General features: G+C 36.3%; 1 protein-coding gene across 2 annotated transcripts in view; it reads left to right on the top strand.

The window, feature by feature from the left end:
• Positions 1-27,177, top strand: part of LOC102221553 (thrombospondin type-1 domain-containing protein 7A-like) — a 201,330-nt gene that overhangs the window by 117,395 nt on the left and 56,758 nt on the right. For both annotated transcript variants that reach the window (XM_023330941.1, XM_023330939.1), the window contains 5 exons: positions 1,840-2,034; positions 5,814-6,060; positions 20,828-20,943; positions 22,221-22,356; positions 23,831-23,934. In XM_023330941.1, coding sequence (XP_023186709.1) covers positions 1,840-2,034; positions 5,814-6,060; positions 20,828-20,943; positions 22,221-22,356; positions 23,831-23,934 — 798 coding nt within the window. The remainder of the gene's footprint in view (positions 1-1,839; positions 2,035-5,813; positions 6,061-20,827; positions 20,944-22,220; positions 22,357-23,830; positions 23,935-27,177) is intronic.

Raw genomic sequence — 27,177 nt, 5'->3', positions numbered from 1 at the left:
TAATTTTTTTTGTCCATCAACTCAGCTATTTTTTTTTGCAGCAAAGTGTTTTGTTTGGATAATGTGGTTGACTAAAGGAGTCAACATTTTCACTGTTAAACTTTCATTAGTGTCTTCTCAGCAAAAGCAGCACAAACAAAACTTTTTGCTGCAAAATGTAGTTGAGTTGATTGACACCAAATATGTCTGACTTAACAAGTTGGGGTGTGGGGTTGGTTAACCTTTCATGACCTCTGGAAACATTTAATTTATTAATATCTTTAAAATGACAGCAGCACAAACAAAAATCTTTGCTGCACAAATGTTTGACACCAATTTTGTTAGATTTAGCAACATCAGAGAGCAAGGTGTGGACTAATTTTCCTCAGTGTTTTATAGATATAGTTTGCTGAATAGTGGCCCAAACTGCTGTTTGACACTAATTCTCTTATTTTTTTATTACTTTGCACTAAAACTCAAATGGCGACTCCTCAAGAGAAATTGGGGTTTTAATTACACTTTACACTCCACCTCATTAATACAGAGAAATGAAGGAGCCATATTGTCATAATTACTAAACATTTACACAGATTTGGGGTAATGTTGCTACAATTAATTTGCTTTTCCTTATCTAATGAATGTAGCCGTTGATATTTCTTACCTGAAAAGCCAGATGGCAGCTTGTAAGTTGTAGTCTATTGGGAAAAAAATCGCCCACAACAGGAAATTAAAAGGAAAGCCACCCGTCTTTAATTTAAGCACAAATTAGTTTTTCATCCATTTCTTTCATGTTAGGTAAACTTAAATGGCTCTATGGTCTGACTCACAGATGGGAGCTGTTTTAAGTGGAAGCACTTTACATTTAAGTCCATGTTTTTACTCCAAATAACTTCATATATTGACGATAAATGGAGTTCTCCTGTTTCGTTTTTACAGCTGCTTTCCCAAATAACCCCAAAAACAAACAGCCTCTATAAGCATTTAGTTTTCAGCATAGAAAAATGGGAAAACATCCAAATACAGTTGATTGGTAATGGAGTTAATACTCTTATTTCCAGAATAAGAGTCTCTTAACTCGAGTGGAGATATTTGCTGAACAGTTCAAAAAGTTTTTTTTTCTTCTTCTCAAATGAGACCTATAATGCAAAATTTACACTTTGCACGTTTATATCTCCATTTGCATTTCTGCTGCTTTTAAAAATACTCCCAAGCCCTTTTAAAAAACACCCAACTGTTTTTTGTCAGTTGGGTGATATTTTTTGGTGCCTGGAAAATTAGTCGTTTTTAAAAGCTCCAGATTAAGTCACCTTCTGCAGGCACTGCCCGTTACCGAGCAACAAACGGAGCTCCAGCATGGTTGGTCAGCTGATTTTGTATGCGCTGTACAACGGCTGCTGGAAAAGACAACGGCTTTGTTGTCGATTTACCATTCAGAAACCAATTGCTGCTTTATGTTGCACCCATTTTTAAATGCGAGTGTAAACGTTGAGTTGGGGGGCGTGGCCATCAGAAGTTTATTTTGATTTAAAGTGACAAGACGCCCTAAAACAGCTCATTCTAATTGGAACTCAGACTAAAATTTTATTATCTAAGAATGATTTTGTGCAAAAAATTTAACATGTAACGTGTTTTGTGTGGAGTATAAACTTGTCCTAACCTGTTAAAGAATGTGTAATATGTCACCTTTAAGGAAGGAGATTCAAGTACAGCTTCCTAGGAAACTAGTTAGTAAACTAACGCTGTTCTAAAGGTTCCCAACCAGAAGGCAGAGTTTATGTAAAATTGAAATTTTTGTTGTAAGTTGTAATTACAGTTGTAAATTGGCTAATTCTGACCCGGTTGTGTCTGGTTTTTCTCCAGGGGAGCTCGTGGACAGAAGCCTGTGCTCCTCCTCGGCCGTTTTGGAGCCTGTTTCCTGTGAGGTGCCCTGCGCCAGAGACTGCGTGCTCAGCGACTGGACGCCGTGGTCAACCTGCTCCCAGACGTGCTCCAGCAAAACCGTGGAGGGCAAGCAAATGAGGACCCGCTCCATTCTGGCGTACAACGCCGGAGAAGGTGAATTCACTATGAGAGTTGGAAGAAAACATTCAGATGTCGCCGTTTCAAGTCGTCCTCTGCTGTCAGCCACAGAGTGTCTGATTTCACACTTGTCTGCTTGTGCGTTTGTCCTTATCTCACAGTCTGCTTATCTGTCCTGATGATTATTTCTGTTGGTCTGTCTCCTCGCCTGACGCTCACTTTTATCTCGCTGTCGGATCTTTTCTCGTTCTTTGGAGTTTGAACCTGTGTGTTCTCCTTTTTGTTTTCTATCCTCTCATCTGGGTGTGCGTTCTGCTCAGTCACTGCGATGGTTGTGGCGTGGATCACAGTGATGGAGGGTAACGGTTCTAATTAAAGATTCCTGGTAGCTATTTTAAACCTCTAGCTATGTGTTTGCATAAAATAGTTGGCTTGTTTGGAGCTCAGAAGAAATGTTGTCCTTTTAGACCCCTTTAGGGGGAACTTATAATTGATTTTGAATTAATTCAGCTTGTTGCTGCCTAATTCAGTCAGGCCTTGTTGGTCTTGTGTGAAATAGCCTGCCTGTTGTTCTGCTGTTGTAGTATTAGTTTATTCAGCTCTAACCTGCCATAATAACATTTAAAATCTGTTTTTTATCAAGGTCTGTCACGGGTGCCCCAGTTCCCAGAACTTTACGGTAATATTTGACTCTTAGTAGACTAGATGTAGCTTTTAGAGGGCCTATGACTTTATTAAATAACTGTCTCTAATCTTTGTAAATATACAAACTTAAGAACAATAACTGAAAGAATCCTTTTTTATCTGCATAGCAGATTATCTGATTAGATTTCGAGCTCCCTGGCTGATTTTGCAGCTTGTCTGTTGCATATTAATGAAGGAGAAACTTGTTGGAACTGCAGGAACCACTCAAAGCGTAAGACGCAGGGATCATATTAATATGCAGCCACCCATGTTTGCACGGGACTCTGTGTTAATTAGTGCATTAATAAGCAAATTAATGATCTAATTAGCATAACTGCCTATTCTGTGGTGATTATGGAGGGACTTTGGAAAGCCCTAAGTGCTTCTCACTGTTTGACACCCATCAAGATGAATGATGCTCAAGATTCATGTTAAGAAGCCATTTGTGAATGAGACGCAAAAAGTAATTATTCTTGGAAACGTTTGCCATTTGCGACAAAGAAATGCAGTAAAAAAGAACAACATTTTGACTAGTCGTGCCTAAAACAAAACAAATATGAGATAAAAAACTTGTTTGAGTGATTGATCATCAAGAAACTTAAAGGAGATGCAAAATTCAGATTTTGCACATTTGTGCTTCCATTTGGGTTTCTACTGCTTCTAAAACCAGCCCAACTGCTCAAAAATAAATAAATAAACAAACAAACATCCAGCTATTTTTTTGGCAATAAGTTCTTGTTTTTTGGTGTCTGGAAAATGAGCTGTTGTCAAAAATCAGCAGGCACTGTCAGTTACCTAGCAACCCCAGCAAAGCCCAGTCAGGTACATAACAACCCAAACTAAACTCCAGCATGTTTGGTCAGCTGGTTTTACCTCTGTATGTGCTGTACAATTGCTGCTGGAAAAGACAAATGTTCTGGTGACTTATCATTCATAAACTACTTCCTGAATTCTTGTTGGTTGTGCAGGGGGCTCCACTTCTGTTTTTCCAAGATGTACGGTTGTATAATATCACATCTGTTTGCAGCCATTTTCACGTGCGAGTGTAAGCATTGAGTTGGGGGGCGTGGCCAGTAGCTGATATGGATTTAAAGTGACAAGAGACTTTAAAAGAGCTCATTTTGATTGAAGCTCAGAATAAAAGCTCACAGCTTCACTTCAGGCATGTTTTCAGAGTGTCATTTTATGTACAGCTCATTTTTATAAACACTGAGAATGACTGGTGTTCAGCATAATAAAACTTTCAGTATTTAAGCGGGGGTTCATTATCTACAAAGGATTTTATTCAAAAAAATGTAATAAACATGCTTTTTGTAGCCCATAGACCACATGTGTCAAACTCGAGGCCCAGGAGCCAAATCTGGTCCACCATAAAGTTTTTGTCACCCAGAGGGGAAATAGAACCTTGAAAATAACCCTTGTATCCTTAAATAATATTTCATCAATCAAATGAAAGGAGTTTTCAACTGAAGAGGATTAGGACCACAAAAAAAAAATTCTTAGAATTTAGATTTTTATTTCAAAATTATTATTTTCTTCTCTGAATTTACCAGAAAGTCAAAATTATGATAAAAAAAATTCAAAATTCTGACAAAAAAGGTAACCATTCTTACCTTTCCTTAGAATTTGGACTTTTGATCACAGGAGATTAAAGCCAGAGGGTTTTGGGGGTTTTTTCAGTGGCAGTAATCTTCTGTAGTTTTCTGTATTTGTATCCTGCCAAATTACATCAATGTGAAATGATGTTCAGCATTATCTAACTTTAAGAAGTACTTACAGAGTGCAGAGGCGGCTATTTACTAAAATTTTAGAGGTTTGTTATTGGGTTTTACCAATACATTCTACCACAACTGGAAATCTTGATTTTGAATCTTGAAATAAAAATGACTGTGACATTATTGCCATAGACAAGTGTGTGGATGAGAGTGGAATAATAGAAAACAATAATATTTCTGGCCTTTATCCCCTGTCCTGCTGTCTGTTTGCTACAGCTGTCTCATTGTTGGATATGATCGGGTCCTTTTTATCTTCTCACCTTTCTTTAGCGAAGCCGCAGAGTTCAATATTCCCTGAGAGCTGCTTTAAGTGTAATTTAATGTCCCACCTACAGCTGCTTTGAGCTTATTTTCACATGTCATGTTCATGTTGGGGCTGTTATCGCTCAGTCCGCTCAGGTTTTCTGGCACAGTCAGCAGGAAGGAAGTCGCAGAGATCTCATTGTAGTAGTTTGGCTCCAGTGTGTGAACGCTGCCGCTCTATGCAGAGCTGGCTGCCTGACAACTCCGGCAATGAACCTCTGCTGTGGAGGACTCCCTGCCCTGCGATACCTCCCAATCTGTACTGAAAGCTTTAAGTGTCTGAAGCACTGCTCCCAGTCCGTGACTGACTGCTGCCTCACCAAAAATGGAGAGAAGACTGTCAGAAAGAGAGAAACAAGTTTGGAAATTTTAAAACCGCATGAAAAGGGTGTGCATTCTAAAATAACGCAATTAAAAGTTGAGTAAACAGCTGGAGTTTGAATTCATGGAGCCACTCATGGTTTTTAGCTTTATTGTTTTAGTTTTTTTGACCTTTAGGTGGTAGAGTATCCAAAAAATATATTCAAGTAAGAGTGATTCTATTTCAACATATTTTTACTCAAGTTAAAGTAAAAAGTAGCCCTCCAAGAAATTACTGAAGTAAGAGTTAAAAAGTATTTGATAAAAAAATGTACCCAATCATTTAATATTTAAAAATTACTTCATCAAATAGACCAAAATATAAAGTTAAGTGGAAAGTTTGGTATTTTTAGGACCAAAATGACAAAAACTTATACAAGTAACAAAAATTAAATTAAAGCAAAAGAAAGATTTTTCAAATCAGTTTCTTTCAATAAAAACTTGTGAAACTTTACCAGAAATTGCAGGTCTGTGTCTGTGTCTTCAGTGGGCAGAAAATCCAGAAATCTTACTCATGTAAGAGTAGAAATACTTCAATAAAAAAAATTACTCAAGTACAAAGTACATAATATTCAAAATACTTCTAAAGGTATATTTAGTTAACAAAAGTTACTTAAGTAAATGTAGTTGAGTAACAGTAACTAGTTACTACCCAGCTCTGCTTGCCTCTGACTCTCTAATTCTCATCCTCAGGTGGTTCGCTGTGTCCTAACAGCAGCGCCCTGCAGGAGGTGCAGAACTGTAACGAACACGCCTGCATTGTTTACCACTGGCAGACGGGGCCCTGGGGGCCGTGCACCGAGGACCCCTCCACCGCACCGCTCAACACCTCTGCAGGGACGCGTCCCGCCGCAGACGCTCAGGGCCTCTGCTCCATGGGAGTGCAGACTCGAAAGGTCATGTGCGTCCGGGTCAACGTGGGACAGGTGCCACCCAAAAAGTAAGCAGATCTCAGTTTTATCTAAAGCAGGAAACCTTCAAAGGCAACGTTTGGCAGGGCAGTGTTGTGTAAAATCAACATTTTTGATGTTATTGCCTCATCTAAAATGTACTTGGAGCTTTGCTTTGATTCTTTCCTGCGTGTTGGAGAAATCCTTTAATCTCCCAGGCAACCATTCAGCTGTGCAAAATGCCTGGTTGGACCTAGCTCTGCCCTCGAGATGCAGCTCCTCCTCTGAGCTGCAGTTTCTAAGCTTCCAAGGTTTTGCCTCACAGAGCAGCCCTCCTCTGCTCGGCTCCTTCAGACTAGCCAGCAGGAATTAGCACACGGCTGCTGGAACTGCTCATCTTCTGAGCTCACTATCGGAGCTACTTCTCAGTGAAACGCTGGTAGAAATGTTATTAAAGGGTTAATAGATGCGCCATGTTGTGATAACTTCCTGAAGGCAGAGTTTCAGAAACAACTGGAGTTTTTAAAGAGACAGAGACTCAATTTCAAGGCATTAAATTACAAAGTTTGAATTCTTTTAAGTCGTGTTTGACATATGCAGCATTTTATACCAATTGAAGCTAACACAGTCATTTGATTATTAGTCTTAGTGTTTATAAATGTACCCATTTCACAAAATATTTTAAAAAAAACAATGAAATCTAAAAAGTTCTTGGCATTTAGCAAATAAAAACATTTTTGCTGATCCTTATTTATCTAAGACAGGAAAGGTTTGGTCTGAATTACTACCAGAAGGTAGGAGAAAAGTTTGATGTTTTTATATGTACTAAAGTATGCACAATAAACAACATTTGAAAGCATTCAGAAAACACTTAAATAGCCCAGAAAATAAAAATTTAAAGTTGATTCATTGACTTGACTGATCATGTTTGAAGAATACTTTCCCCTCGTTGCATAAAACATGTCAGAGGTATTTTTTTCCTTTCGTTATCCCTCGGTTTCCTGGAAACGACTTCTCCAGGAGAATCAAAGGTCACGAAACCTGCAGCAACTTCATCAGTGGAAGAAATGGGTCATTTAGCATGAGCAGTAAAATGTCACTGATGTACTCCATCACCTCGGTTTTAACGCCGGTAGAAGCAAGCTATCAAAGTCCTGCCACTTTCTTCAGTCAGATCTTCTGCTCTCCTGCCAGAGCTGCAGCCTTAACGCTCAATAATCTCTGCTAGGTATCTCAGTTACGAACTGCTGAAGGAAAATCTCAAAGACGAATTATGATTCTTGCCTGGACAGGAGGCAGATTCATTCAGGCTAAAATTCATCATTTGTGAAAACTTTAACTCAAATTTTATCTGGTCAACAATAAACTGAGCACACAATAACTGACATAAACAAAGGAGTTACAGTTTTTGTAAGAATGGGTGTGGAAATCACTGTATCCACAGAAATTAGAAAGAAAGGCTCAAGTTATATTGTAGCACTTTTTGGATCAAATTTAATTAAGAGCATATTTTGCTGAACTAAAGTCTGCTTTTGAGTTAAGATCAGAAAGTAAATGTGTTCCTGTTTACAATAAAACCATAAAAAATGCAAAATAGATGAATATTGCATCAAACATTTTCCATTATAAGAACATTCTAATTTGTTTGTAATCATTTTCTGTTAATTAAAAACAGAAATTCTCCACCTGGATCAACCACCTGTGCTGGCAGACAAAACTTGTGTAAATTTTTAATTGCATTTGAAGGGCCACACAAAATCAGTCGGGGGGCCACGTTCGGGCCCCAGGCCGCACCTTGGACACCCCTGCTGTACAATAAGCCAGGCCGTCACAATAAGGAATTACTCAATAAATCAGTTAAACACATAAACTCAATCATTTCCATTGTGATGATTAATATTTTTGGAAAGATAACTTTGATTACTGAGACTTTAGAATCCATTTTATTTATGGTGTTTGGTTGTCGTGTTTTATTTTAGAATATTTTCCAGTTCCATTATTATGCCATTATCAATATATTACTTGGTAAAATAGTCTCAAAACAACAATATTCTCAATATTAGTTTGTTGCAACATTTTCTAGGAGAATTTTTCATTTAGCAAAATTTGTTATTGTGCCAATATTTGTTGTTGTTGTTTTGTTTTGTTTTTTAACACAATTTGTCTTCACTTTGGGCGATATTTGAATTAATAATATAGTATATATATATAATATAATTAGGTAGTGGCTCTTTAAATACACAAAATTGTTGGGAAAAATCAAATTTTCAAAATAGTAGCTTCTTTGCAAAAATACAAAGGGTAAAATAATAAAATGCATTTTGTTGACTATTAAATTTTCACACCACGTTGTCCATAGAGGCTGAAATAATTCTAATATGTTGAGTGTTTGAATTAATGTCTAGATAATTCAAGAGTTTTTGTTAAACTTTTCTTTTTCACCTTATAAAATCTACTTTGTGCAAGCTGAATTTCTTGGGTGAATATGTACCTAAAGAAGAGAAAACAGAAAAAATATATATTTTTAAAGCTTCAACACTGATTTTTACGAACCCCAAATCCTTTGACTTTTATTTGACACCAGCCTGTGAATGCAAAGCTCTAATTTCTGCGGATGCAGACATCAAACGTTGCAATCAGATGCAGCTGCACACATCATTAGAAAGTCTATTTTTGGTCTGACTGAGTCTCATTAAACAGAAAGACTTTTTATCTGAATGATTTTTTACAACAGTTAACTGATTTATTGAAGATGTTTTTATAATCACTTCTTCTGGAAAAAGAAAGTGATTAAATTAAAAGAAATAAAGGATGAACAGAAATATGAGGTTATTTATATCCAGCCAATTAACATTGTATATCATCTGAAGGCATTTTGTAAGATAAACAGTTTAGTTCGTTTCAGTATCTGTCGAAATAAATACTTTTTTTTCCCACCAGTTGCAGCTTTAATGTGGACCGGTTCTTGCTCAGCACCGAAACCTTCTAATCAGTAGCCTGTGGGTTGCTTTACAAAGTTTAAGAACTAATGAAAAAACTTCTCTGCACCTCGTTAGGTTCAGAGTCAGGGTAATTTCTAAACCTGAGGTTTAACACTGATTAAAAACTGGGACTACAGAAACTTAATTTGCTTTATTTCAAACAATACTAATCAGCAAAAGATTTAGACTTTAGAATGGAGACTTTAAAAACTACCAGTTTATAAATCCTTTTCTGTAGTAAACTGTTATTCCTGTTTGAATATTGATTAAAGATATGACGTACTGACTTTATATTGTTGTAAGTGATTCTGTTAAAGCAGACGTGAAGCAGTTATTCCTGATTATGTATTGATTATTTTATTTATAGTAATGTTAGGCATAACTTTTTTTTTATATTGTTGCTTTCACTTTTATGTGTACAAATAAGAGTAAATTGTTTATTATTTCTTCTCTGGTTATCAGTCTGCAGTCAGAACTACCTGTAAGAATAATACAATTATCAAATAATTAATCAATTTCTAGTGAAATTAGTCGTAACTAGGTATACATGTGATTATTATATGGCAGCAAACTGCTTCCAACAAGATCTTAGTTTGTGCAGGTAGATGAATTAAGACTGGAATAGGTTTGATGCAAATTTGCGACAATAGGCTAATACAGTAAGTGTTAGATGATTTTCTGTTTATTCACAGCCCTATGTTCCCTAATGTAAATTCAGAATACACTTTTATAAGAAAAATTAATTGGAAGAGATGATTTAGGTATGTGAAGATCTGAAGATCTTGTTTTTAAACTACTCAGGAACCAGCTCTACCACCTGTACAGAAACTAATTTAATTAAATACGTTTTTAAGAGGCAGACGATTCTCATTCACATGAGAAAATGTAATTCGAACCTTTTGGTAGGTTCGGATGACAATAACCTAGTTCTGGAAATTTCTTAGTAAATTGAAGATTGAAATTCCCAAAGTTTTGTTGTTCATAGAAAAAAAAAAGAATAAAACACAGTGGTAAAATTTTTGCCAACATCTTTACAGCACATACATCCATTAGTACTAAATTAATAAACAGTATTTTTGTCATGTTTCTGCTGCTGCTTTGTGAGCTTTAGCTTGACATTTTCTGAAAAGCTGCTCCTGTTTTCTCAAGTCTAAAATGTTTGCTTGTTTAGATCATTCTTGTTTAAAATGTTGGCTTGACAAACACATGAGGAAAGGACATCAGTACCTGCAGATGTCTGCAGATTATGATGAAAACAGGGAAGTGCCAGCAGCATGAGTGTAAAGTGAGTGAGAGTGAAAACAAGCAGACTGACAGAGCTGGTTAAGTAAACGGAGCACACCCAACATGAGTCCCAGTTCATATCTTTCCTTTGCAGGCTACCACAGATAAATAATCTCTGTGTCCCTGAAAGCCTAATTAACCCTGCCGTTTTGGGTACTGGTGATTTCTCATTGATGATAATGACGGTAATTAAATGGGATTGATACTTTAAGGCAATTTAATCATGAGGCAGATGAGAGGCAGGATGTTTGCGGGTAACTGTGAGGACCACACCACATGAGGCGAATTCAAAATAGATGAGTTTACCCAAACATCTGTCAGAAAGTTCAGCTCAGGGCTCGTCGCTTTCGCTCCAACGATCCCTTCGACAACACCAGGACGAGAAAGCAGAGAACAATAAAGTCACGGAGTTCTGATTTATTCTAATTTTCACTCATAATGGGTATGAATGTCAAATTAATTCTTGGCTTTTTTTGACTATAAATTATATTATATTGAATATTGGCAAAATATGGGTTCATGAGTTGAAATTATTGTGGAATTATTCCAATGATAAAATTGTTAAAACTTTATGACACAAACAAGCATTTGGTAACTTGTTTGTGTTTTGCACAAATAAGTCCAAAACACACAAATTATGCCAAAAGCTGAAGCTTTTGTACATTTGTATATTGGTCACTGTATATTGTATATTTGATCACTGTTCAGGAAGGCAAACAAGATGATCTGTGTTTGGGATCATTGTCCTGTTGGTACACCAAGCTGCCATCCAAGATTCAATTGTCTAGCTGCTGTTTGATTTAAGATGAGCTTAGTTATAGTCCTCTATACGCACTGGAAAAGATGGATCAAACAAAAAGAGTCACATATGACTCAAGTCAAGGAAAGACATAAATCTTGATTGGTGAATAAAGGATGAGAACAAATGTTTTTGAGTTGGGGTGTGTTTATGTCAAGGCAAACACGGTTAGTAAAAATTAAGAGAATTGTCCCTGTCTGTGTTTAGTCCACTTTAATCAAAACTTTAGTCCGGTTCGGGGAAGTGTGAATCCGTAATCCACCAAAAAAGGGAACTCTGGTCTGCCTAAAAATCTGGGTCTTAGTTTAGTTGAAGTGAACGTTGGTGTGGTTCGAATCCATATGTGGATGCAAGCTCTAAAAGCAGGAAGCGGACTACAGCGCAGGGCATTCTGGGTAAATACAACCAAAACAAATGTGCCTTTTTAGCGCTAGCAGGAGAAATGGCTCGTGGTATTTTACCAAAGACAAAAGAGAAATCCTACAACTGTTTAAATCTGACGGCACTCCATTTTTGTTTGTTCCGTGATAAAGGAAGTGCACTCAGTGTCTTCTTCTGAGGTTTTTGTATCATTTCCTCCAGTAGTTCTTGGTGCAGCGCCCCCACAGGCGAGGAAATGAAAAGGTTTTTTAATTTGTTTGGATTGTTGACACATTGCAGTGTGAAAGCGAACCACACCAACTGAAAATGTAACAAATGTTGCAATTTTGGTCCCCAATCAAACCATTGTGAAAAACACCCAATGACTCCACTTTTGCAAGTCTTGGATAATCTTTTATCGCCTGTATTTATTAAAAAAAAAAAAAAAGAAACTTGTGCTGGCAAGTGAGTGAAACAAAAGCTCAGTGGGTTGGAGAGTAGGCGAGGAATTCCAATTTACTTTCTCTCTTGTCAGTGATCTTATGTAATCATCTATAATTTTGAGCCAAAGACCAGTCTGAAGCAGGATAACTGAGTGTCCTAACAAGCCCTTTATCACACTCTTAGTTGTTGATTATAATTTTTATTGGCCCCAGCTGAGTCTGTTCAAACCTTTTCTGAGAAATGCATACAATTTATTGAAGATGTGTCATTGAATTGAAGTTTTTAACACGTTCTCCTTGGTGGACCTTTTTTTGTAATGCTTAAATTGACAGAGTTATGGAGATCTTGAAGAATAGACTTCTAAATAGAGTCCATCAGCCCAAACAACGCAAAGTGTGACGGTCTGTCAGGCTGTAAACAAATGGCCGCTCTCTAAACTGCTCGTTTAAAAGTGAAGCTTTAAATTGGTGTTCTGTGAGCTGCATCACTGATCTCACTTTGTGCATGAATGTAGAAAGCACACTTTGCCATCAATCTTTGTCTTGTCCATATTTACATTTTCATTTATGTTCTGTGTTGAGATTCAGCAAAGCAGAACGGAGCTTATTTGTGACTGAAAGGACCATAAGATTGGTGGAGAAAAATATAAAACCTGTACTGACATACTGTAGGTTTACTTAGGGACAGTATTAAACACTTGGCTTGCAACAATGGCTGTAAGTCTAAAAAACAAGCAAAAACAGAAAATTGAGCTTAATTATTCTAATCTGTTTAGTTGCATTTTCTTAGATACAATGTAAAATGCAAATAAACTGTAAAGTCATGTGAACATAATAGTTAGTTGGCTAGATAGCTAGCTGCTGTAGTTAGCTGTTGGGTAATCCAGCGGTAAAATTATTCCAAGAAAATTTCAAAAATGGAATTTAAAATTTAAAAATCTGGCTAATATTACTGTATTTTATTATTCAGTGTCATTATTTGTCAATAATCTCAACCCTTTTAAAAAATGTATATACTATGCTGGATAGTCACGTCTTTGCCAGGAAACCGACTAATTTAAATTATCGTTACTAATTCTACCAAAACTAGTTGCCCAACCTGAATTATTTTGAAGATTTTTTAAACTGTTATACACAGTGAATGTTTTCTCAGCAGCTTGTTAATGTCATTTAACTCATGAGTAAGTCAGAGTTTGAGTTTTTTTGTTTTTGTATTTATAATGTTGAATAAAAAACTATTTTTTTGTTTTAATAAGTTTTTACGATGGTATACACTGCATAAACACCAAATCTTACCAAGTATTTTTTGTCTAGTTTCTAGTGCAAAAATCTTAGTAAACTTGAATTAAGACAAAAGTAACTCATCAGCAAGATATAGCAGCTTTTTTTGAGTAAATAATTTCTTAATATTGATAAAAGTACTAGTTACATTTGCAGATTATTTCAGTAAACACAGGGGGAAATTATCTTTGTAAATTCATTGGAACTGGTACTTTTTCATAAAAATCAAGAAATTATTTACTTAAAACAAGCTTTTAAGTAAAAAATCATCTTGCTGATAAGTTATTTATGAGTTAGTTTTGTCTTATTTCAAGTGTAATAAGATATTTGCACTAGAAACGAGGCTAAAAATACTTGCTAAGATTTGGTGTTTTTGCAGTGAAATGCATTATTATTCCAACCAGCAATCCAAACTCTTCAAATAAATGATTGAAAGTCACAAGTTACACATAGTTATAAATAAAAAACATGATTATTTGTAACCATTTGAGCAACACCTTGACAGAATATGTTGGGCAGAAGTCTCTCTTCAGATTATGTCCCATCACCTTTCTGTGATAATCTGACTGGTTGAGTTTTTACACCAAAATTATGTATTTTCAGGCTTTAGTGTCCGTCACAGCAAGGTTTTTAAGCTTCATTGCACTGCAAAAAAAAAAAAAAAACTTTCTGTAAAGCAATGTTATTTTGAGGCTTCACATGTGCATATGTATTATTTTGAATCTTGTGGAGAAAATGATTCGAAGTTTAGGCTCAATTAACATTGAGGGCGTGCTGGGTCCTATTAGGTTGATTGCCAATTATGCTTTTTAACTGAAGGTTCTGCTAATCAACATGTTGAATAGGAAGTTTTCAAAGCAGCAGGAGTTAATTAACTAAACAGGAAGAGGCCACATTTATTCTCAGCATAGAAAAGTTGTAAATGAATCCTAATCTACTGTCATTTGTGGTATCGTAATGTTAATAAGATGGATATATGCTTTGAGATTAGCAGTGCAAGGATTTGGTTTTAAATTCTGGAAAAGGTTATCCATTTTTTATCCAAATGTTTTATTTCTTAACCAGACCGTAAACATTATATCAGTGTGCGGTGACTTTCCACCACTGATCAGAAAGACAGGAAAGTAATTGCTGCCTTTCTCAAATGGGCTCAGAAAACAGTCATTACTGCAGAGAACACAAACAAACAAAATATTCGATTTATGTGTGTGGTGCAAACACATCAGAAGTGGATAAACACCCGTTCTAACTTCAGGATGACCTGGAAAGTCGGTTGCTCTCTAGAATGTCTCTGTGGATTGAATCAAACAGAAGATTGAAGGACAGCAACAACTACTTCTGAAAGGTCGTTGCTGATGTCTTTCCATTTGACCCCTGTATGCTCCAATCTGACTTTGGTCAGTCCAGTGTATTTAATTAACAGTATTTAGATACTACTTATCACCGTGTTGTCTTAGGCTACTTTTACGGTGTATGTTTTGATGCTCAGATCCTATTTTTTACTAAAATCCGATTGTGTGTGTGATCACTCATACTAACTAAATGTGGCCACATTCAGAACGGTTTAACGGTTTACGATCGGTTTATGGAAGTAAGAATAGATGCTGCTGTTTGTGGATTGATTTTAAAGTTATTCAGCAATGGGAGCAAAATTGTCACACTGCAAAAACACAAAATGTTACAATGCATTTTTGGTCTAGTTGGTAGTGCAAATATTTTAGTACACTTGAAATAAGACCATTAGACTAATTAGTAGAGCCGCCTGCACAACCAACAAGAATACAGCAAGTGGTTTCTGGATTGCAAGTCAACAGCAACAAAAAAAAAACACTTGTGCTTTCCAGCAGCCAATTTACAGTTAAACCAACTGACCAAACATGCTGGAGCTCAGTTTCTGTTGCTAGGTGATGGCAGAGATCAGTTTGGGTTGCTAGGTAACAGCCTGGACTTTACTTTGGTTGCTAGGTGATGGGCAGTGCCTGCTGATTTATGACATTAGATTTCAGAGAGATTTTTGAAACGGCTCATTTTCCAGACACCAAAAAAACATTAACTTGTGAAAAACCAGTTTGTTGTTCTTTTTTTTAGCCACTTTTAAAAGCACTACTACTGTTACTGCTACTGGGTCTCTAATGTTTGTAAAAGCAGTAGAGACCCAAATGGAAGTACAAAAACGAGTCGAATGTAGATTTTACCGTTAAGAGATTACAAGAAAGACTTTTGCGCAGTTGTTGCTTTTGTTTGGCAGGTATTGTTGATCAATTCACATTGTTGGTCTCCATGTAGCAAACATGGCTGCCCGCAACATCCTCATGCAGATGCGACCCATCTCACCCACAGATGGGTCTGAGCTGCCTTCACCCCCTCCGCCTCAGGCCACGTCTGCCTCTCACACACACATAGACACACACACACTAACTGTCAAAGCCCAATAGAAACGTGGGACACAACAGAGAAAAATATGTCAGTGCCTCAGGCTTGGTCTGCTATCATCCTATCAAGAAAGCTGTTATTGTGTGAGGGGGTAAAAAACAACAATGTCTGCTTATTGATTGTGACGGTCTGTGTGCCGACTGCTACCAAATGGGCATTTGTGTAATCGCGCTGGAATTTGTGAAAACGGAGACTGAATGATCCGTGGTTATGCATTTCGGCAGCCTCAGTCTTAAACTCTGTGAGCCATCTTGTCTAATTGAGGCTGTTTGTTTTCTGACATTGCTGAAAACTCCTGAGACCAAAAGACAGCAGCAAACTCGTCCTTGAAGAACCGTGACTGATTCATCTTAAATTAAACAAAGCATGGTCTTGTTTTGTAGTCCCTAATTTTGATAATGAAATTAATTAGCCTTATCTGCTCCCAGCAGGATTTCCTTTTATGTGTGTACACTTATAACTGCTTACAGTTCTCTGCCTTAAATCTCTATCCTTCATCCAGCACAATCATTTACTTAGTCATTTCAGAAAATGGGCTCTTGTTGAATAGAACTGATTAATGGAAGACATCTTGTTTGTGTTTCTACAAATGGTGACATTTGAGGATCCTTCTGTGGCTGTATTGCTTACTGGAACCAGTGAGGATGTTAAAACCAGTTGCTGTTTCTCGGTTCACTGAAGTGTAGCCCATTTTAAGCTAAAGGGAAGTGACACAGAAAAAGAAATAGTGCCGCTGGGGTGAAATACTCCCAGCTCTTTGTACAAACAGCTAAAACAGTGTGATAAGTAAAGATTAACGATTTTCACAAACAAAAGAAGGCGCAAAAGAAAGAAAAAAAAACACAGTGGTAGAATGGAAATATAATTAAAACTGCACTGATGACATTAATACAAATAGCTTCACACCCCCACAGACAGCCTCATGCTCTAAATATTCTGGTTGTTGCTGTATTTTGGAAATAAACATTGGTTTGGTAGTTGTGCCTCTGCATAAAAGGGGTTCATATTTAAATTTTAATATTAAATTCTTGCATGTTCATCTTCTATAGCAGCGTTATAATCATAAATTAGGAGGGAAAAAATGAGAAAAGACCACAAATACTGCAAATAAATGTACAAAATCCAATAAAGATCCCCAAACCTAATATAAAAGTTTTACAAACAGCAATATGTAACACTTAAAGATGTAGTTAATGCATTACATTCAATAATACAGCTAATTTATAAATCTGTACTCAGATAAAAGAATGTCAGACTTAACTTGTTACTGCTGCAAATCACAAAGACAAGTGGGATTTACTGACTCTCATGCTCAGCAATCAGAATAAGGAATTGCTATCAATTCAATGACAAGTCTCATCCAGAAGAAGCTATTTAATTTTTTTATTTTATGATAAATTAATTATTAATATTTTCTAAAGCACTCCAAGCTAATTGAAGAATGTGTTGTCATAGCAACGTCTCACTGAAAAACCGCCTGCTAGTTTCCACAGGAAACGTACAAACTTCAGGTTTCTCCATATATGGGGGTCGCAATTGAGGAGGGTTGGAACTGTGGCGTCCCCAAGACTCATACAATATGAATATGGCAAACTATTTATGTTTTTATTCCATGTCATTTAACATAATGCTATTTTCCCATTCTAGCCCATATTCAATCATATGCTTACAGAAACTTTAGAGCTTTTCAACATGAGTATTGTCTGAATACGTAATGATAAATTTTGCTTCACGTAGTTGCTTTATTCCACTTTTCAGAAAACCACACATAATTAAAACACCTGGAGAAAATTATAAAATATCTTTAAAACGTAAGTAAAACTCTCAGTTAAAGAATCAGCTTTTGTTTGGAGATTTTTCATGATATAAATAACCATGATATCACATGTAAGAAGCAATGTGAGCACAAAAAATTATTAAAGAGTCTGCTCAACCAAACACATGATTTTTTTAAAAAGTGCCAGTCTGATTTGATGAAGGAGGAAATAATTATGAGGCTTTAAATAAAACAACCCACTTCAATGAGTTTTAAGTGGGTCTTCATTAAATACATTTATTTTTTCCCCTTTCCCCATTAACGGCCTCAGCTTCACATTCAGTAAAATTGAGCTCCATAGCAACACTTTTAATCAGGCATCTATTGTTATTTCAGTAATTTTATATAATCACAGGAAAAGATGGACTGAATAAGTTTAGCTAACTGTGTTATTTGCCTTCTCCTCTGAATAATGAATGAATAAAGAATTAATAACAATATGTGGCATCTACAACTAAGGAACCAGAAGTCTGACAAAAGAAACTCTAAACAGAGATTATTAGTCATCTTAACTCATAAACCCAGATGTTATATGGTTTGTTCTGAAACTGATTTTAATTCCTGCTGATTAAGTATTTATGAAACTTTGACTGCCTGGAGTTTTAAAAAGAATGATGCTAGTTCAAGATTCTATTCACTAAAGGCCCCATAAATCTCACAGACTCGAGTAAATACATGCACTTTGAGGCTTTTAGCCCCGCAGTCGATACTGTTGTTTTCCTGAAAGCCTCAGAAGAACATGAGATGGAAAGGAGATGCCAAGTAGGTGAAATCTGTGAAAAACATTCACACTTGAGAAGTACAGTACATCTGTTTGTTCTCTAAGGCCTGAGCAATAAAGGGGATATAATATGCAAAATTCACATTTTTCACATTTTTATACTTCCACTTTGGTCTCAGCTCAGCAGTTTAAAAAAAACACACAACTGTTTTCTGGCAATAAGTTCATGTTTATTAGTGTCTATAAAACGAGTCACATTTGACTGGAACTACGCTGTTACCTAGCAACCCCAGCAAAGCTTTGCCTGTCACCTAGCAACACCAGTTAAGCTCTTGCACGTTTGGTCAGCTTGTTTTATCACTGTATGAGCTGTACAATGGCTGCTATAAAAGACAAGTGTTTTTTTTGTTGTTGTTGGCTTACCATCCAGAAACCACTTGCTGCATTCTTGTTGGTTGTGCAGGAGGCTCTACTCCTGCTTTTCAAAGATGTATGGTTGCATAATTGTGCATCTGTTTGCAACTATTTTCACATGCGAGTGTAAACATTGAGTTGAAGGGGTGTGGCCACCAGCAGCTTATTTAACCCTAAAACAGCTCATTCTGAAAGAAACTCAAAATAGGCAAAACTGAGCAGACTACAATCTCATTATCTGAGAATGATTTTACACAAAACAACTAATGAGCATGTTTTTATCTATTCCAACCTTTTCAGGGAAATATAATAAGTCGCCTTTAAGTCTTTTGAGTTGCAGAACAAAAAGTTAACTCAATCCTTTAAATATTTAAAATGACGAAGGGTTATATGGAGACATAACGCTGATGATTAAATACCATAATAAGGGAGCCTTCAAAACGGATCTGAAACATTACGCATAGAGACCGAACTGTATTAATTAACTACATTACTGCTTTTCAAAATGCAGTTGACATTACAGTCGTTTTCACAGGCTTGAAATAAACATTCATTCAACTTATCCTTCTTTACGTACAGTTATTTCGCCTTTTCTTTGCCTCAAACTGTCGTTGAGTTTTACTTCACTCCTTAAAACAGCGCAGCGCACAGAAGCTAATTTCACAGGCAGGAGCTAGCAGTGTTGGTTTTTCAAAATAAAGTAAATTTTTACATTTGATGACATTTGAACTCTGATTATAGTTAGTATAAGTGTGCAAATATGGGCTAATATGTATATCTCATTGACTTTATATTGTTTTAACATATATTTTAAAAGCAACTTGATTCTGAAGGTGTGGCAGCTTTTATGTTGCCATGGCGATATGCCACATGTAGAGGAAACCTTCAAACATGATATGTAGGATTTTTGTTTGATTATTCAGTATTTTTTTTTCCTTTTAATGTTGTTTTCTTCTTATAAATATTATACAGGGCAGGATGTAAACCAAACATACTGAATTCTGGTTCATCTGTCTTGTCTTTGGTTCTTTGCTTCATAGGGTCCAAATAGCAACACTTGTGTCTGAAATAACCTGCAGAAATACACACGTTTACTCGCTTCTTTATGTGCAAGAGTCTCCGCAAATGCAGAAAATCTAGCTGCTCCGCTACATCCGGCAGCTGTTTATTTCGTTTGGACCATTCACTTTTATGAAGACACGAGAGGATTTGTTCTGCTTGAGAGGGATTTAGCTCCGTCTATTGGTATTAAAAATAAACCTCTCCTGGTGTTGCCTGTACATGATTGCAGTTTGCCTGCGAGGCTCGCTATCGTTCCGCTGATAATGGCGCGTTAATAAGCGAGGAACGTCGAGAGGAGAGCGTTGATTGTTAGTAATGTTAACCCTGACCCAGACGACGGCGGAGTTAGCCACAGGATGAGGACAGCCTGCCGCTGCTGGACCAGTTAGACTGGATCACAGAGATGGGATTACCAGTTGACTTCCAGCAGGTCTATCAAGACCCATTTATGTTGTTCCAGTGGTACTCGCAGGAGACCTAAGGTGCTTAAATGATGGGAGATTAATGATCACCCTTGGCCTGAAAAACCTTGGCTTGACCCCATATTCTGTAGGTTCAAAGGGATTATTACTCACTGATAGTTAAATCTATTTATATATGGACTCTATGCAGTGTCACAGGAGCAAGATCCCGCCCCCATGTTCCCGCTGGAGGGCAAAATGCTGCTCACCGCTGTGTTATTTCACTTATAAGAAGACATTTTCCCCATTTTATAAATGTAATGATTTGCCAGTGGAACTAGACCTTTTTCATCAATACTAAGGAATCATGGGGCTGCACAGTGGTGCAGTTGGTAGAGCTGTTGCCTTGCAGTAAGAAGGTCTCTCTAAATTCTCCCTAGGTGTGAGTGTGTGTGTGCATGGTTGTTTTGTCCTGTCTGTCTCTGTGTTGCCCTGCGACAGACTGGCGACCTGTCCTGGGTGACTCCGCCTCTCGCCTGGAACGTTAGGTGGAGATGGGCACCAGCACCCCTCCTGACCCCACTAGGGACAAGAATGTAAAGACGATGGATGGACTAGGAATTATTGACTTTAAACAAGCTCCTATATCTCTATATCTTGCTGAAAAGTTATTTATGAGTTAATTTTGTCTTTTTTTTAAAGTGTACTAAGGTATTTCCACAAGAAACTAGACCAAAAATACTTGGTAAAATTTTGTGTGTTTGCAATGCACTAGTTTTGATCAATATGTGGCTCTGATTATGTATATGTTTTGTGTTTCAGGTGTCCAGAAGGCCCGCGCCCAAGCACGATGCGACCGTGTCAGCTGCCTTGCAAGAAGGACTGCATCGTGACTCCTTTCAGCGACTGGACTGAGTGTTCGGTTTCCTGCGATTCAGGTACACAAAACAAATGCAAACACAATCCCAATACAATCCTGCCTCATATATTCTGACTATTTATAGCAGTCAGTTAGGTTTAAGTGGCAGCTGCGTGGTTTGGACTCTTCAACCCGAGCCTCAAATGTTCGCTGCCTCGCTCACGTTAAACATAATTAATGTGACAGATTGGCTTGAGAGACGACCTTTGGGCTGACCTCTTTTAGTACATCTAGCAGATCTGCTTGCCTGAGGCCACAAGTGTCAGGAAGTACCAAGTGTTATTGTTTTCATGTTGTGAAAGCTGAGGTCTGCCTTCGTCCAGGTTGTTGAGAAGTGGCAAAACAGATTTGCAGCTTAAGATCATTACTGTCTTTATGGAGGTTGGTGGTATAGATCTCTACTTCTGTGTATTTTAAATGTATGCTGCTAATATTTGCACTATTTAGAGCAACTTTTCCAACTTTCCAAACCATTTAACAAACAACTTGAAATTGTCCCCACAATAACACAAAAAATTATTATATTCATTTTGAAATGAAAATATCAGCCTCTTGACAAACTTATTGTTGTCTTCTTTATTTATCCTATAGAGAACGTTGGTGCTGTAAATGTGACTAACCATGACAGAACCAGGAGCAAGTCTAGTTGGGAACTGCAAAAACAAGAAATCTTACCAAGTAATTTTGGTTTAGTTTCTAGTGCAAATATCTTTGTACACTTGAAATAAAACAAAACTAACTTAACAAGTAACCTTTCAGCAAAATATAGGAGCCTGCTTTAAGTCAATAATTCCTTAATATTGGGGGGAAAGTACAAGTTCCACTGGCAGATTATTTAACTTACGAGGCTTTTTTAAAATTATTATTATTAATGAAATAATCTGCCAGTGGATCTAGTACGTTTTTTATTATTGAGTTTCAGAATGAAACAAATAAAGAATTGTCTATGTTTTTTCATTTTCCTAATATGTAGATCATTTTGAGTTGGTGTTTTTACAGTTAGCTTGCATGCTAAAAAAGAATTAGCTCTCCTGATTTAGAGGGTTGTTTGATCTTAATTAGACACTTCAGCGCATCTCAGGCACTATAAATACCACAGAGGTAATCCTGGTCATTAACACAGCCTAACTGTTTAATTTAATGTATCATTGTTGTTGTAAGTAATCAGGTGTGTGGGATGCATAAGACAGCTGTCCAATTAGAGTTTACAGTGGCGCTCCTGCTCTCCGTTTTTCTTATCTTTACTCTCAGGTCCAGCTTTTTCTCTGATTTTTACCCCACTGATTGTCTGTCCAGGTGGTGAAGTTGTGAAGAGAAAGCAATCAAGGAGACGTCTGGTCATCCAGATGCCTTCTAATGGAGGACAGGATTGCCCATTGGTGCTTGAAGAGGAGAAGGACTGTGAGGTCCCCAAAGTCTGTCCCGGCTTCAGGTACAAGCACCGCTGTGGTCCCGGTGGACAGTTACAATAAAACTGGAAACTTTCAGGTGTTTTTGGTTCATATTAAACAAACTACACATGTTTTCTCTGTCCAGTTGTTTACTGGTTTTTAGAAACATGTTTGAAATAATTAAATAAATTAAATTTACTTAATTTTTTATTACATTTTCCTCTCAGATTGTATCTTCTGTCTCTAATTCCAAATTTTAAATTCACAACACAAAACACTCCATATTTATAACAATACAGGAACATTTCTAGAAAAGTCATGGGTTTTCCATTACTAATCTATCCACTGCTAAACTGGAAAATTAAGGTAAATGGTTTTTCTTTCTAGAAAAACATAACTGAATAAACCTGTTCCAAGGTTTAAGTGCTGATGAAAAACTTCTGTTATGCTTTCACTGCAAAAACACAAAATATTACAAAGTGTTTTGTCTACTTTCTAGTGCAAATATCTTCGCTCACTTGAAATAAGTCAAAACTAATTTAGAAGTAACTTTTCAGCAAAATATAGAAGCTTGTTTTAAGTCAGTTATTCCTAATTCCTAAAACTTTAATTCCTAAAGTTCCAGTTTCACAGGCAGATTATTTTACTTACAACACAGGAGAAATGTTATGTTACAGGTGTAATAATCTACCTGTGTAACTACTATTTTTCCATCAATGTCAAGGAATTATTAATGTAAAACCAGCTCCTTTATCTTGCTGAAAGGTTACTTGTAAGTTACTTTTCTCTTATTTCAAGTGTACTAAAATATTTGCACTAGAAAGTAGACAAAACAATTGGTAATATTTTGCGTTTTCGCAGGGTTTTTTCAAGTTTAGATTTTAGGATTTACTAGGTTGCAAAACATTGAAAAATGTAGATGTTTTATTATCTTTGTTAAAACTAATGAAAAATGTCACCAAGCTACAAATCTACTTCCTTCAATGCAATAATACAATTTTTCCAGTTTAGTGGAAGTGACAGAGCTAAAAGAAAAGCAAAAGAAAATTGCCAGCTTCTTTGAAAACGTTCCTGCAGGAAAACCTCAACTAAACATATAAAGATTAAATATTTTTACATTTTGAAAAGAGATCTTAACCTTATAAGGACCTATTGGTAAATTCGTAAAAACCATGTGAAGAAACAGAAGCCAACATTTTGTTCGACTCCAAGGAGTAAGGAAATGAGAAATTATCACCATCAGTCAGTATTTATTCCAAAACAAAACGTTCATCAGAGAATTACAATAGTTGCGTTTATAAAACAAATGACGTCGGAAATATTGTTTGTTTACATAGATTTGAAATTTTTTAAATAAAATTCTACAAACATCTTTGGAACTTGAAATGTGCATCATAAACATAGAAAACCTTATAAAAAAGTATCTTAAAATGTTGAAAATGCATCTTTTGTGTGACAGCTGGAACATTATGACTTGACTGCAATAAATCATTCATGATTGAACTTTACTTTCAGGTGGAAAACTCACAAGTGGAGGAAGTGCCAACTGGTTCCTTGGGTTCTCAGAAAGGAAACTCCAGGCGCTCAGGAGACGTGCGGACCCGGACTTCAGACCCGAGGTACCAAAACAAATATTTTCATCTCCTTGTTTTTTATAATTCATTGATTTTCTTTGATTTGTGGGTGATTTTTCACTCATTCATCCCAGTATAGCACGTACAGAAAATGCTTGTGCTTTCATATGCCAGAAAAAACTAAGTGTAAAACTCTCATGAATATCAGCAAGCTCTCCTGAGATCTGGATGGAAATATTCTCACATCTCGATGTGCGCCTCTGGAGACCAGTTCGGCAGTCGAGAGTTGATTCGCTGATTATATTTTTCCCCCACCTCAGGCTCGAGTCATGCAATTTTAATCAAATGTCTCTTGTTGGAACTTAGGAGAAGATTTTGCACCTTTCCTTTTAAAACACACCAGTCCATTCCCCAGTTTATCCACGCTTCATGCATATGTGGCAAGTACTTTAAAGCAGAAAGCATATTTCTTCCTGCTTTGCTGTAACGTATAGTCCAGGGAAGTTTCATAAGGATCCAATTTCAAGGGGAATGATCAATTTCATTATGTTCCACCTCCAACACGAAGCTTTTATTAGTTCTTATTTTGCTGTTTCTTCTTCCCTACCTCACATTATTACAGGAAAGAATCAATCTGGTTTTAATCTGCTTTAAGGTCCATCGTTCAGCACAATGATGGGGATTTTTTTTTTTACGTTTTCACTGATTTTATATAAAGATGAACCAATCTGATATTAATATCTGAATCTAGATATTGAAATATATTCTAGATTGCTGGCAATGTGTCCGATTCGTAAAAACAGATCTATTCATTGTAATTCTATGCTTTGTTCTCTGAGTGATTTATTTTACATCAAATTTACAATTCCTAATTGGACTTTCTGAACCATTTGAAACTTGTTGTTTTTGTCAGTTTCAGTTTCTTTATTATTTATTTTACACTGGCTGCTATAGTCTTCTGACTGAACAAATTAAAGCTAAATTTGTTTTTACATGTTTGACCAAGTTTGTGAAGCTATTTGTGTAGTTAAGTGAGTTGTACTGGTACAGGGATGTCAGATAAATGTGTATTTCAGTACCAGAGGTGGGCAGAGTACCAAACAATTGTACTCAAGTAAGAGTAGCACTACATCTTTACTCAAGTAAAAGTAAAGGTTAGCAATCTTATATGAAGTAAGAGTAAAAAAGTATTTGGTAAAAAAGTCTACTGAAGTACTGAGTGACTAAACAAATTATAAATAATTTAATATTTAAAAATTACATCATCAGATGGATCAAAATATATAGTGAAGTGGAAATTTTGGTATTTTTAGGACTAAAATGACAAAAATTCATATAAGTAACAAAAAATATAACAAAATCAGGCAAAAGAAAAAATTTAAATAACATGTACACTTATGAAACTTTAACAAAACCTGCAGGTCTGTGTCTGGTGAAGTTTTGGTTAAAATATGTTTGTTTTCCATTCAGTGGGTAGAAGATTTTACTAAAATAATAGTAGAAATACTTCATAATCAAATTACTCAAGTAAAGGTTTTAAGTACAGCATAGTAAAAATACTCCTAACAGTAAATTTTTTCAAAAAAGTTACTCAAGTAAATGTAATTGATTAAATGTAACTAGTTACTACTCGACGCTGTTCATTATATTTGTTTAATAAAAAGATGTTTTAATTTAGCACTGTTTTTCTGTATCAAATATAAATATATGTTCTTGTTCCACAGTGTGACAGACTAAAGAATAAAATACTGTACAGTAAAAGCAAAACTTCACTATACATCAGATCCCCAATTTTATTCCTTGTGACACTTTGTCACGTTTGTTTTTGTTATTGACTCGGATCAAAGGAGAAACTCTTATGTCCTGATATTTACCTGTAGAGACTCTCACCTTAAAGGCAAAAAAACACAGTAGAGGCTCCATTAAACACACAAAGCCACAAGCTCTTCTCTCCCTGCAGCCCACACAAACCCACAAACAATAAGACGTGACCTCACACACCAATAGACAGAGGCTTTCCGAACCAATAGCAGCGCCCAGGGGGGTTTGACCAAAATGTGCTCAGAGATTGATTTCTCCATAAAGGTACAGCCCTGCAGAACGTCTGCGTCACAGGAAAATGAAATACTGCAGCAGCACTTGTAATACCCTTTATTGAAGGAACAAAGAGCAGGAGGATGCAGCTAAAAGCTAATTGACTTGTGGCGTTTTAAGCCAATCGAAGCGCGGACGCATTTGTGTCTGCCTCCTTTCATAATTGTTTTTAAACCTCCCGTGAGATCCAATCTGAATTTTGCAACTTGAGTTTATTTTTTGTTCAGGTGTTCTTTAAATGAGATTTATTGAAGCAATTTTCATAAGGTGACACAATGTTCCAGGGTGTTAATGGAATATGTGTGACACTTTTAATCAAATCACCAGAGGGATGCTCACTGCACCTCTTACTACATGGAGAGCATCCGCTTCTCTGCAAGCTCTCCAAACAAACTGCACTTTCTAGACAAATGAGCCAGAGTTCAATTAAAACAAACTAAACAGGACTGGTGTGAATAAACCCTAATTGAGCGCATCTCCCCAGTTTTAACATCCTTACACAGGCTGGATTTTAAAATACTTTTAAGTTATAAATCACCAAAGCGCTGTGCACTGCAAAAACACAAAATCTTGCCAAGTAATTTTAGTCTAGTTTCTAGTGCAAATATCTTATTACACTTAAAATAAAACAAATTAACGTAAATTTGATGTAGAACCTTGTTTTAATTAAATAATTCCTTAATATTGATGAAAAAGTATTTGTTCTACTGGCTGATAAATTAACTGATAACATGGGAAAATGTCTTGTTATAAGTTAAATAATCTGCCAATAAAACAATATTGTACTTTTTCATCAATATTAAGGAATTGTTTGCTTAAAACAAGCCTCTATACCTTACTAAAAAGTTACTTGTAAACTAGTTTTGTCTTATTTCAATTTTGCTAAGATATTTGCACTAGAAACTAAGCTAAAATACTTGGACCAAGTATTTTTGGTCAAAATTTGGTCAAAAGTTTGATCTATTTTGATCAAAATTGCTGTGGTGAAATATTTTACATTTTTCGAAGAAGGAAGTTGTGCTGGTCTTCTTCAGAGGTTCTATGCGGTTTCCTTCAGTAGTTCTTGGTGCAGCGCCACCACAGGTGAGGAGGGAAACAGGTTTTTCAATTAGTTTGGATCGTTTGACACAGTGCAGTGTGAATGTGAACCACAGCAGCTGAAAATGTAACAAATGTTGCAATTTTGGTCCTCAA

Source organism: Xiphophorus maculatus, chromosome 3, assembly GCF_002775205.1.
Source record: "Xiphophorus maculatus strain JP 163 A chromosome 3, X_maculatus-5.0-male, whole genome shotgun sequence".
Classification (NCBI taxonomy): domain Eukaryota; kingdom Metazoa; phylum Chordata; class Actinopteri; order Cyprinodontiformes; family Poeciliidae; genus Xiphophorus; species Xiphophorus maculatus.
The sequence above is the reverse complement of the archived record's forward strand: the minus strand, read 5'-3'. Positions and strand labels throughout refer to the sequence as shown.